Raw genomic sequence first — 13,457 nt, forward strand, 5'->3', positions numbered from 1 at the left:
AAATGAGATTACACTCCATTTATGTATGATCTATCAAAATGTATAAATGCATTCTACTGTCATGTACAACTAATTAGAACAAATGAAATTAATTTTTTTTTTAAAAAAGTGTTGCGGGTGTAGCGCAGTGGTAAGACGTCCCTGGGTTCAATCCCCAGTACCAAAAAAAAAGAAAAAAGAAATGAAGGAGATTTTTTTCCCTATGTGTTCTTTTGTTCTCTGTGCATTCTGAACCACACAAATATATTACCTGTTTTTAAAACAGAGAAATAAATAAAATTCAAAGGAAGTAATTAAAATGAATTCCAAAGTGGACAAATTTGTGACAGGCCCTTCCAGCTGGGAACCTTCTCCCAGGACCCAACCAGGGGCTGCCTGTGGCCTCCTCAGTATGGCTTTGCTCCACTTCCCTGGTCACTTCAGAACCCAAACCCAGAAACTCAGACTGTTCCTTCACCTAACTGTTCCATGTGGAAGCCCCCTCAAGTGGCTCTGTGTTTCCCAGAACCGTGTTCTGCTGAAACCATCCTACTGGTCAAAGCAGCACATTTTATCTCTATCATTTAGAAAACTCAGTAAGACAATGAAAATGGAACATGGGGGTGGGGGAGACTGAAGTAAGCAGCTGCTCTGAGTGTAGATTGGGGGCAGGGTGACATAACAGGTGAGCCTCAACACCAGATGGTGGCATCCAGCATTCTGAGAACAGGCCTCTTTCAACTTTGACCTCTGAGCTCTACTCTGCACCACCTCCTCAGAATGTAAGAAATAACTGTGCCTCCCCAAGGAAACCAACCACTTGAAGAAAAGAAGAACAGAACCCCAAAATCTGCTTTCCAGTCCTGGCTTCCACCTTATCCTACAAGGAAGAAGGTGTCCAAGGCTCCCAGAGCATCCATGGGTTAGCCAGGACCTCAGTGGCAAACCTACCACTGCCTACCACCAAGGCACACTTGCCAGTTACCTGCCTGCCCTCCCTCTCTGCCTAGGCACAGTCCCCTGAGCTCCACCTGACACTTTTCCTTGAATGCAGATTCAACAGGCCACTGAGATAGGCAAACACCCATGTGAGGGTAATCTCGCCTGCGTCACTGTTTGGGCACCTTCAGACAAACACAGTATCACATGACACTAAAGCATTTCCCTGCAGTACAGTGAGTAGTTCAAGACCTTCAGCAGCCCAGCTCCAACCTGGCCCAGCTGAGCCCTCCTGAACATGAAGCTGGAGAGACTTCCAGATGCAACCACTCCTTACTCCTGTCTTCCCCTCCCTGCGGTGGCCCCTCTGTCCCAGCACCCAGTGCCCAGTCAAGCACAACGACTCAAAGTACCACATCATCAACTGAAATGCCCAGCACCCTGAAGATGTAGGAAACCCATGAAGCAGAACTAGTGTGATACAAACAGGTACAAACAGGACGACAACTGGTGACCAAAGCCCTACCTTCAAGTCAAGGAAGCACAAAGAGTGACGCCATGCCCAGCCTAGAGGGGGCAATGACTACACAGCCCCTGTCCCTTGCTGCCCCATGAACCAGAGGCCCTGCACATCCGGGTACCCCATCTGTCAAGAGAAGCAGGCGCTCCAGATTTTTATAGGAAGATTTTTAAGTGTTCTCAACTATCTCAGTTTTTATAACCACTGTGCTGATCAAAACAAGAACATGTTGGTGGGTCATATTTTCCAACTTGCAGGCCATCCGTTTGCAAATTCTGACTCAGTTTCCGGGCCAACATTTATTTGGTCATAAGCTCCAAGCATGAGTGATGTTTAATAATTCAACAGAAATCTCATGAGCCCAGACAGATGTAATGATACGCATGTTCAACCTGGGTCTCCCTTATCTCTCTTTCCCAGCAGTAACCATGATCAACGGGCGCTGGCCATTATTTACATAACCCAGATGCTTCCCCTCCCCACGGCCTCGGGAATAACAAAGTGGTGCCCCTGTGACAGACCCCAACGCAGCATGCAGCACGCAACCCTGAGTGTGCTGCTGGGGGTTCCTGCTTTCTAGAGGATTTTCCAACAGGGGCCGGATGACCGCACAGAGCTCAGCTTCAAGTCCTGGGGCTCTTGTTCATAACATGACAGTGTTTCACTTCCATCTGCTCCTCATCCTGTTGCTCCTTCCCGTTCTCAAACCCTGAGGGATGGATCAATTCTCATGCTCCCAGACAGAGCCAGCACACCCTGGGTTTGACCTGTTTGAGGAGCCACATGAAGGACAGCCCCAGCCAGTGCCCCAAGTCCTGTTCCTCCAGTTGTCGGGTATGTTTGCAAAGGGCTGGGTCCATCTGGTTTTTATACAAAGTGTTAGGAGAATGAAGCAAAATTTAAAGCAAATAAGGCAGCCTCTGGGGACAGCACCACTGGTTCAAAGTCAGCACCCCGATGACCAAGAGGGATCCTTTGGTGGACCCAGGGGAACTGGAAGTTGTGGGGTCACTGTGCTTTAGAATACACATAATAAAGGCCCTTTAGGGTTCATATCCCTGTCCAGGGATGCTCCCAACCCTCCTCCCCAAGCCCAGACATCCAGCCGCATCCACACAGGTCTTCCCTGCACTTCATCTTCTTCCTCATCAAGACTTCCTTCTGCCTGCCCCCACTTCATAAGCCCCCTTCTCCAGGCCTTTCGATTCATCCCACACTTTCTTCTTCTCCTCTTCATTCACTTGGACCTCCCAGCCTCCAGCCCTTCCAACTGGTTCTTCCAACACCTTCCCTGGGTGTCATCTGGGGAGTCATCCTGCACCCCCATCACAGCTATGTCACTATGCATCCACTTGCTCGGCAAATACTTACGAAGACCTAAACTGGACCAGCAATTCTAAAACAGTCCTTTGATTAGTTCACTCTCGTATCCAAATCCCCCATTAGCTCCCTCCAATGCACCAAATCCTCTGGCTAGAATAGGCATTTTCCAAAATCTGCTGCAACAGAGGAAGGGAAGGTCGGTCCCTTCCCCTTCCCCAACTGTGGGCCTTAAACAAGATACTTCATCACTATGTGCCTTTGGTTCACTAATCTGAAAAATAGAGACCACGATAAAGCACCCCTCACAGGAGCAAGGAAACAAAATGCTCAGCACAGAGTCTGGTTATTAATGTCATCATGATGATCTCCAAGTGATCATTACTGCAAAGCTTACTCCTATCAAAATCCACTTCCCTCATTCAGTCCTGGAACACCCTTCTCCCCCACAGTGCCTTCCCAAACCATTCTGTCCCTGGCCCAAGCCTCTGTGGCATCCTTCCTCAGTTTATCAAGTGTTGCTTTTGATGCATGGCTCCCCTACTGAATGGGATGGTTCCTTTTGTCCCAAGAAGAATCATTCAAGGGCATATCCTCCCTCCCAGACTGAACTGGACACTCTGATGGCCTCTGATGGGCTCCCCACCCAGCACAGCACCCCACCCCCATGTTCACATACATGCTCAAAAAAACACACTGGGAAGAATGCTGTCCACTCAGCCATGTTTTCTCTTATGTACTGGCTTGGGTACTGGGGAGGCCACATCCTGGAAGTCCAGTTGAGCACCCCAACACCTGGACTTACATCCTCCTGGGTGACTTAACAAACTCCCCACTTCTGGGCCTCAGTTTCCTCATCTGTACAATGTGGAGGGGTCAGAGGAGCTCTGAATTTGAAGAAAGCCCACACCTAAGAGGTTACAGGGCCCCAGAGCCTCCCATGTCTAGAAGAGCCCTGCTCTTAAGCCACACCTGCCAGCAAGTATGAGCTTCCTCTTCCCCACACCCCCAGAAAAATAAACATCAAGACTAGATTCCTGGCAGACCGCCCTTAGATTAAGTAGAGATTTTTTTAAAGTGGAACCATAACAACATAATTCTAAATGCATGCTCCCAGAACTTCCCCTTGAAAATGGTTAGACCCAAACATCAGTCACAATACTAAAGTACCCAGCATAACCCAGGAAGCCACCTCTGCTCAAATCCTGGAGCAGACAACTGCTCCCAACAAACCCTGCAGCATACTCTGTGGATACTGACACTGAAGCCCCACCCCAGACCCTCCCATCCCAACTTATTCCTAGATGTACCCGGTATTACAAGAAGGGCCTGTGTTTGCAAAGACCCTCAAGTGCAAAGGATACATGGGCATGAGACTAGGGTAAAGCCTTATAAACTGGAGGGCTGAGGGTTAAATTAAAGAGGGATTTTCTTCTCTTTTTAATTTGATAGAAGGACTTGTGGCAGGTGCCAGGTTCTCAGCAGCCTGTTAAGAAGGGTAGTCATGAGACGCCTCCTTCATTGGGAAGCTGAGTAGTCAAGGAGGCTAACAAGGTTGAAGTTCATGGATCTCATTTGGAAAAGGCTGAGAGGCAGAGGCACCTATCTGATTGTTTTGGTCATATGGCGGCATCCTTACTTATGAGCAGAAGCAAGACAAAAAGGTTTGGTATGAATCACATCTGTTTTCAGAATCATATTTTTAAATACAATAAGACACTTGGAGAGCCAGGGACTTGGTTGACACAATCTTATTCTGAATGTTCCAACAGTTCTTGAAAGCATGTGCTGTAATTAATCACGGGAAATGGATGCCCAGTAAGGTTCAATAAATTGCTCACATCAGTCAACCAGAGGTTCTCAAAGCCAGAATCCCAAGAGTTTCTCAACCCCCACACCCTTGATGTCTGTGGCTGGGTAACTCTTCGGGGTTTGTCCTGTACGCTGTAGGATGCTGAACAGCATTCCAGCCTCTACTCACTAGGTGCCAATAGTGATCTTCCCCCTTCCCACCCCAGGCCCAATCCCGCCAATCAAAAAGTTCTCTGGGCATAGCCAAATGACACTAAGGGACAAAACTCCTTTCCTGTTAAGAGCTATTGAGGGAACTTTTTACTTTCCATGTGCATGATCTTTTGGAGAACTAAATCAAAGGCATACTTTCTTTAAAAAAAAAAATCTGCAAGACAAATTTTGGGGAACACTCAGTATTCTGTAGAATGTCCCTTATTTAGGATTTGTCCTGATGCTTTTCTTACAATTAGACTGGAGTTGTATGGTTTTGAGTGGAAGACAATGGAGGTGAAGTGCCTTTCTCATTACCTCTTAAGCTGACCAACTATCAATCTGACTTATTCTTGGTATTAACCTTGATCATCTGAAAAAAAATCTGAATTTTTCCTGAATCAGACTTGTTTAACAATTCTTCACTGTGTTTATATAAAATTAAAGATGAGGGGCTGGGGAGACAGCTCAGTCAGTAGAGTACTTGCCCTGTAAGCACAAGGCCCTAGGTTCGATCCCCAGCACCCAAAAAAAAAAAAAAAAAATTAAAGATGAAAGAAGATGAGTGTGTACATTTCTACAGTTTTCCCCTTCAACTCAAACCCTTGGTCAACACTCAGAAATGATCTACTGATGCTCAATGAGTTCCACATTCTCTCTCAAACTCATAGAGAGAAGCTGAATCTTCTAACCATAGCTCCATCCAAAGCTCCAATTCATTCAAATTACATTGACATGCTAATGATCAATAACCATTGAAAAATCCAAAATGGCAACTTCCCCTACATGCTAATGATCAATAACCATTGAAAAATCCAAAATGGCAACTTCCCCTACATGCTAGAGGAACTAAACTTTTATATTAAATGAGTTCTCTTATTATCACAAATGTACACACACCACAGAAAACCTGGGGAACCCAAAGTAAGTTGGAACTTCTCTAAGATCTGGCTTGGCAAATCAAGCCTCTGTGGTGCGCGCTTTTGCCACCAGCTGCTGGTCAATGTCAGATCACCAAGAACTCATCTTCCTGATCCCTGGGGAAGCACCAAGATAAATCCTCCTTTCAGATAAGAAAATTTTAAAGATATTTTGAAATAAGAAGAGGCTGGGTGTACAGCCCAGGGGGATGTGAGGGAAATGGAGCCCGCACAGTGGACATGAGTGACCCACCAAAACTGTGGTTTTGGGGTGGCAAGCTTTCCCTGGCCTCCCCCCCACCCCATTCAGAAGACACCAGAGGGCGAAGTGTGATTTCACTGCCCACCCCCAGCCCATTCCAGAACTCAAAGGGTAAAGTGTTGTAAGGAAACACCTGGGAGGAAAAGGCCTGATAACAGCGATCACTGGCCTACACATGACAGCCCCGCACCCACACAACCCCACCAGATGTTTTCCAATATTAAAAAAAAATTAGGAGAAATCCAAATTTTCTACTCATATCCATAGCTCTTTGTTGAACCCTACCAGTGCTCGCTAAGCAGTAAACACAGGGGAGCCCATCAAAGGGAGCAGTGCCTCCAGAACGCCTTTCTCTCCTTCCAGTTTGATCCCCCATCTAAAAAAGTGGAAATGATTCTGCAGACAGGGAAATAAGATTAAGAAGTATATCAAGAAACAGTTTAGGTCACGTAGAGGGAGTGAGAGGGAGGAGGGGTATGAAAAATGGTGGAATGTGACAGACATCATTAACCTATGTACATGCATGATTACATGAATGGTATGAATCTACATCGTGCACAATCATAGAAACAAAATGATATACCCCATTTGTGTACAATGAATCAAAATGCAGTCTGTAAAAAATAATTAAAAAAAGGAAACAGTTGCTTAACTTCATAGAACATAAAGAAATACAAAACAGCAGTGATCTGTTCTTGTTTTTTGCAGTACTGGGGATTGAACCCAGGGACGCTCTACCACTGAGCTACAACCCCAGCCCTTTTTAATATTTTATTTGGAGACAGGGTCTTGCTAAGTTGCCTAGGCTCGCCTCAAACTTGCAATCCTCCTGCCTCAGCCTCCCAGAGCCCGGGGACCAGAGGTGTAGACCAAGAGTGACAGGCTAAAACAGAGCAATAAGATACCAAATATATTCATCTGATGGAAAAGCATCAGAAAATAAGGTAATACTAAGTATCAGATACGACGTGAGAATCTAAGAACTAAGAGCATTTACCGGTAAGTGGGAGGGCACACTAGTCTATACTAAAGGAATTCTCATGTGTGCACCAGAAATCCCATTCCCAGGTATACACCCAGATGCTCTCATATACCCCGAATCCTCGGAAGGGCAGGTCCAAGGGTGCAGCAAGTTGTTATGTGTGCATACAGGGAAGGAAATCAATGCTACATGTTGCAGACAATACAGAGACGTACCACGAATGATACATACATTGCAAAGGAAAAATCACCCACATTTACATACATGCCCCCATACTAACAGATTTCTTTGCACATACATATATGTACACATTTATAATTTATTTATTGAAATGAGCTCCTATTTTGTAACCTGTTTTACTCAAAAATACATAGCCAATATTATGTCAGCAGCATCATTTTTAACAGCTGTTCAAGATTCCCGTCATCTACCGAACCAAAGTTAAATGGTGGATACAAAGGTTATTTAAACCTTTTCACTATCAAACAGAACTGCTATGAATATACCAAGATTCACCTGTGTCTTCGTTTCCTCTTCTAATCATTAGCTTTAGAAGCAAAGAAAATGCATTGCACTGTCCACCTTAGCAATGGAGTTGTCTGATTAAAGATTTATATATTTTTCACTGCAATATGTATGCTTTGCTTCTAATTTTAATGGTTTCCTTGGATCCATGTTTTTTTTTTTTTTTCTATAGTCTGACAAAGTGACTCCTTCAGGGAAAACAGACAAATAGGCTAGAACTGCCACTTTATAAGCAATAATGCTACACTCTTCCCCTCTGTCTATGCTGTGAAGATAATGAATGGGCATTGCCCAAATTCCCATCTCACAGATGTCCCATATCAGTCATTCATCTATTCACGGTAGACATCCTATTTTACATCATAACATAAAATAGTTGGGAGTTCAACATTCTTTTGCTAAAAATATCTTTATTAAATACCAGCCTGTGACTGGAACCACACCAGGTGTTAGACACACAAGATTAAGACCAGCCCTGCTCTCAGGAGCCCCTAGTCTGGTAAGTCAGAGGGACACTTCAGCAACCCTCTGGACTTTCAGGAGAAAATTTTAAAATGGGGTGCACTTTAAGAGTTCAGAGGGCCCTGAGAGAGGCTCAGACAAGGAAACACGAGAGGGAAGACAGCAATACATTGGTCATGCAGCCTTAAGAGTAGAGAGAATTCTGGAAAAGATTCAAAATGGAACAAGATACTCAGGCCACATGGTACCTGGGAGAACTCCTGGGAGTCCATTAGGGCAGGAGCAGTAAGCAGAGAGGAAGTGAGCAGAGTCAAGATGGGGGCTTAAAAAGGAGGCAGTACCTTTGTCATAAAGAGCCAGCCTTATCCCAACATCTGTGAGTTTGCATATAGAGGAAATGGGGGTTGCTGGTAGAGAAAGAATGATACCAACATTCGAGCATAAGAGGGAGAATGAATGAGTTGGAGAGAATGCAGGATGGAGTCGGGAACTCCAGCCTACAGTCATATCGCTATGACTAAGGAGACAATAGGGAAGGATGTAACCCAGGAAGAAGGCACAGCATGTGGGAACTCTTCATTAGGGAAGGCGATATGGACAGAAGTGAGATGATCTCAGGGAGATATGGGTAGAGGAATGGTCAGGACTCAGTGCCTGCATGTTAAGGAGCTGTATAACAAACAGGTAAGGGCACTGGCCAGCAGAGCAGGCATTTGGCATGCCTGATGAACCAAGCCTACAGAAGAACATGGAAGGGGGAGTAGCCACAGAACACACCACCAAGTGTTGACCCTGACTTGGCCATACAGACTTGCAGGGCATTCTAGAATCTAGTGATGACTCGTTCTACTCTCTGGAATGCAACTTCCTCATCTGCAAAGGAGTACTTGGGTTCTTGGGTACCCAGCTATTAAATGCTACAAGTTCTTGTCTAAATTGGAATCCAGGGTGGGTGGCAGCTATCCACCCAAACAAAAATGCCTTACCAGGCATAGACAGATCATGCCCATAGCCAACTTCTCCTGTGAAATCACAGCCCTTCCACACTTCTAATTTTAACGATTTCTAAGCTACTCAAACAAGAGTCTCCATCCCCTCACATCTGGCCTCATGCTGCCTCCTTTTCTCCCCCACTCCTGGATAATAAAGAGCAGACGAGAAAAATAGTTCAAATACCTTCTAAAAAGTACACAGCCTTGTGGGCTCTGCTTATTTTGAACTAAATGTTTCAAACCTCCAGACTCAGAGCTGCTCTAGGCATTAGCTTACTAATGAATTGAACCATCAGGAAGTCAGTAAATGACAATGTGCCTCTGCTGCATGCCCGAATCAGGCATGGAGACACTAGGATGAACTGGGCATCCCCACCCTACAGTGCTTTCTGCTGAGTTTGGGAGCTGGGCCCTAAACACAGCAATCCAGCATGGCAGGATAAAGGCTGTACTGAAGGATGCCCAAGGATAGGGCTGGGGAGGACATAAGAGAAAAAGACAAGCCTGGCTTGGTGGGGCATGTGAGTCATTTCAGCAACTTGGAAGGCTGAGGCAGGAGGTTCACAAGTTCAAAGCCAGCCTCAGCAACTTAGCGAGACACTGTCTCAAAATAAAAAATAAAATAAAAAGGGTTAAAAAGGGCTAAGGATAAAAATAAAGGGCTCACTGGTCCCCAGTACCAAAGAAAAAGAAAAGAAAGCAATGGCCTCTTTTGGTTGTGAGGAAAACTATACAAAGGAAGAATGGAAGCTGGGCAACGGTGGGCTCGTGCGGTCTTGATAGATACAGATTAGGCTTCGGGCCAGAAGTAGGAAAGCACAAAACAGCACCATGGAGCGACAGGAAAGGAGCAAGGGATGAGAGACAGGCTCAGAAGGGCTGGCTAAAGGGTGGGCTGGAGCCAGTATGTAAGTGCCCCAGATGCCATGCGTAGGTAGTCCCATGCCTAGTTCCATGCCTAGGTGATGGCCACAATGAACCACTGCAGTTTGTAAGGAGAGGTGGGAGGGCAATGAGAAGGGTGGCATGAACCCGAAAAATACCAAGGAGACCAGCATAGAAGGAACAACATGGCCTGAGTCATGGCAGGGGATTAATGTCGATCGCAGTTGCCCACTCTCCATTTTCTCAGACCACTGGTTTTTAATCAAACAGACCCAGAAGGAAAATCCTGGACTCAGTGTCACACAAAACCAAGAGCGCACCTCAGCAGACTGCTCCCAACTCTGCCTTTCCCAGGTCTGCTTTCTGCTTCTACACTGAAAATGCTAACCAGGGGAACAGGCCCCGGACCCCAAACACTCAATGGCTATCAAATGCCAAAGCACTGTGTTTGAGGCAATGGGCAGGGAAAAACTGACACACACAGATTTCCAGCAGAGAGGGGTGACAACCTGAGCAACAGGACCGACATGTTTAGTTCATTTCCTACAAAAAGAGGATTTTCCAGGGATTAGGGGGAAATGTCCACCCCACTATTCCAGGGACATCCTAATCTCCCTGACCCTTTCTCCTTGACCTTGAGCATCTTACAAAAGCCTCTCAAGATCCCTCATCCCCCTGAGAATGCAGACTGGAAAAGCTTAGTTAGGCAGGGGCCTAGGGGAGCCTCTGAATAATGGACATTCACTAAGACCACCAAGGGTTGCCAAGCATCATGGAGTCCAGCACCAACCCTATGTGTAAAGCAGGCCTCCAATAGGCATCCTGAAGATGCCTCATGCAACAAATTGTTTCTTTCTGTGGCAGAAAAAGAAGTAAGTATGTGGGGCAAGAAGAATCTGCAGATGGAATATTAAGTTAAACGGACCTAAGTTCAAATTCTGCCTGCACCCCTGAGTTTATTCTGGTAAGCCATCTTTCCTCTGGAAAGGTTTTCCTCATTCATGAAATAGGTAATAAAAATAAACTCTGTGAACTGCTGTCAGAATTCAGAGCACTATTGTTAGTACTCAGCATTAGCAGAGTTAACAAATGGAATCCACTATTCTTAAAGAAAGGGGAGAGAATTCCTAAAATGTTCACCAGAAAAAAAAACAGATGTGCGCCCCCAAAAACCGAACCCATCCTGCCCACGCATGGAACAGAGGTCCACGGCTGGAGAGAACGCACCAAGATGCTAACGTGGGGCAGACACTCAAGAGCACCTGTGCGCGCGGCTCGGGCAGGCGCGGTGGCAGCAGGTTGGGTGATGCCGCCCGCTCGGCCCACGGAGAAGGGAGAGGGCGGCGAGACCCACCTGAAGACGCGCAGCAGCAGGCAGGCGATGAGGAGGGCGCTGAAGGCGCAAGCCACGATCACAGCAGCCTTCAGGGTAGGCAGGTCGCGGAGAAGGGTGGAGATGCGGGTCACCAAGGCGTCACCGCTACTGTTGGAGCTGCTGCCACCCGCTACCCCAACCCCAGGCCGAGTGGTGTTCCCGGGCTCCGGGCCGGGCGGCAGCCGCGCCTGGCGCTCGGGGTCTGGCTGCGGGGCGGGGGCGGACTCCGCTGTGCGGGCGCGGGCGGCCGGCACCGCCAGGAGCGCAAGCAACAGCAGCCGCGGCAGCAGCCTAGCGGGCGGCGGCGCGGCGCGCATAGTTCGGGCGGGCTAGCAGGCGGGCGGCGCAGGGCGCGCGACTACCCCGGGTCCGCACCAGCGCAAGGCCTGCACCCGGGCTCCCGCGGCGGAGGCGACTGCGCGGTGCTGGGCAGGAAGCTGCGGAGCCCGGAAGAGCCCGCGCTGCCGCCACCAACACGTTGCACCGAGTCATTCGACGGGCTGCGGCCCCGCGTGGGCGGGGCAGGCCATCGGCTGGGTCCAGGCTGTGCTCCATCCGCTCGTGGCCCGGGTCCCCCAGGACTTGGGACCCTGTGGAGAAGTAATGGGTTCACTCTCTCGGCAAGCGCTATGATGCACATTTCACTTGTTTTATTTCATTTAATCCCGCAAGCCCCTTTGGAAACAGGTATTCTGTTATCTTCATTTGATAGTCCATTGCAGCACTTGAGAACCAGTTCACAGCAACCCAGATTATTTCATACTAAGAACCAAAGACTGTACAACCTAGAAGTGAACCCTCTTTTACATGTGGGAAAACTGAAACCTTCAGGGTGAAGTGGGCTGTCGATGCTCTATGCAGTATGTTTCAACATCTCCCCAATTTCCCTCATTTTCTCAAAAAGAGTTTTTTATCTATTTTTTTCAATCATTTTTGCACATCTAAGCTGAACTTGAATGTGAATTTTTGCATTTGCACCTTGCTGTGGAACAGCATTTGAGAGAATTAAGACCTCCTTACTAAAGTGAAGTATAATGCGGACTTGAAGAAATCAATGACCTGCTGCCTCTGGTATGTAAACTAAATGATACTCAGGTGGTGAAAGTCAATTATGGAGGCTGTAGTGGGAGGTCTGAAGGTGAGGATTGAGGGAAGGCTCAGAGTGGTTTCCTGGGACAGTGGTGCCCAGAGCCTCAGGGTTCCCCTTTCACCCTGAGGTTGGATCCTAGAGGAAGCGCTCTAGCGTGGTTAACAGATAAACACATATAGCAAGGACCCTGTGATCTTAAAACGATCATTTCTGATCTGGCTAGAGAAAGTGAGATATGAGTATAATAGTGTATTCATTGTCTATTGCTGCATATCAAATTATCAAAATAAATTACCCCTACACTTAGCTGCTTAAAACAACTTTTATTATCTCAGTTTGTGGTACAGGAAGCTGAGCACAGATTATTTACAGAAATTTCACAAAACTACAATCAAGGTATCAGTCCAGACAAAGTCTCTGCTGAAGACTCAACTGGGAAAGAATCTGCTTCCAAGTTCAATCAATTTTTGCTGACCAGATTTAGCTCCTCCCAAGCTGTTGGACCGGAGCCTACCTTCCCCAAAGACTGTTGACCACAAACTTTCCTTAGCTCCTTGATATGTGGGCTTTTCCAACACAACAACTTGTGTCTTCCAAGTGTTCAAACCAAGTTAGCTATGAAGAGAGTCCGCTAGAAATTCAGGTCATGATTTTATAAAATCTAGTCAAAGAAACAACATTCCCAACCTTTGCCTTCTTCTCTTGATTAGATGCTAGTCACAGGCTTGTTCATCCGAAGGGGTTACACAATGGTGTGAATGTAAGGAAGAAGGAATCGTTGGAGCCATCTGAAAAACTGCCTGCCACATACAGTGTGGTACATTTTGATTTGGGGGCAGGGATGAACAACAAGCAGATTTTCAGAAGTCATCACCCAAGAACTACTACTTGAAATGCATGTTGAATATGCAAGCACACTCCAGTAGTGAGGCATATGGATAGACCACATGATTAACGTCTCTTCCAATGCTGAAGTACACTTTATGGTAGGTTAAAAATCTTGCATTACTCAAGAGTCAAAATTATCATCATCGTGATAGAATATATAAAGGAAATTCCTTAAAGAACTGCCTTTGAGGTCCATGACTTTGCAGTCTCACTCTCTATGACATTCCTCAGATGCCACAACCTTGTATTTTTATACTTATCAGAAATTCCTGGGGCTGGGGATATGGCTCAGTGGTAGAGCACTTGACTAACAT

General features: G+C 46.6%; 1 protein-coding gene across 1 annotated transcript in view; it reads right to left on the reverse strand.

Annotated features, from left to right (window-relative positions):
• The window catches only part of Fam174b (family with sequence similarity 174 member B), a 35,304-nt gene extending 23,667 nt beyond the window's left edge, over nt 1-11,637 (reverse strand). Inside the window, exon 1 of the mRNA XM_047539909.1 lies at nt 11,145-11,637. Within this exon, the coding sequence (XP_047395865.1) occupies nt 11,145-11,482 (338 nt within the window). The 5' untranslated portion in view covers nt 11,483-11,637. The remainder of the gene's footprint in view (nt 1-11,144) is intronic.
• Between the last annotated feature and the right edge of the window lie 1,820 nt (nt 11,638-13,457).

Source organism: Sciurus carolinensis, chromosome 2, assembly GCF_902686445.1.
Source record: "Sciurus carolinensis chromosome 2, mSciCar1.2, whole genome shotgun sequence".
Classification (NCBI taxonomy): Eukaryota; Metazoa; Chordata; class Mammalia; order Rodentia; family Sciuridae; genus Sciurus; species Sciurus carolinensis.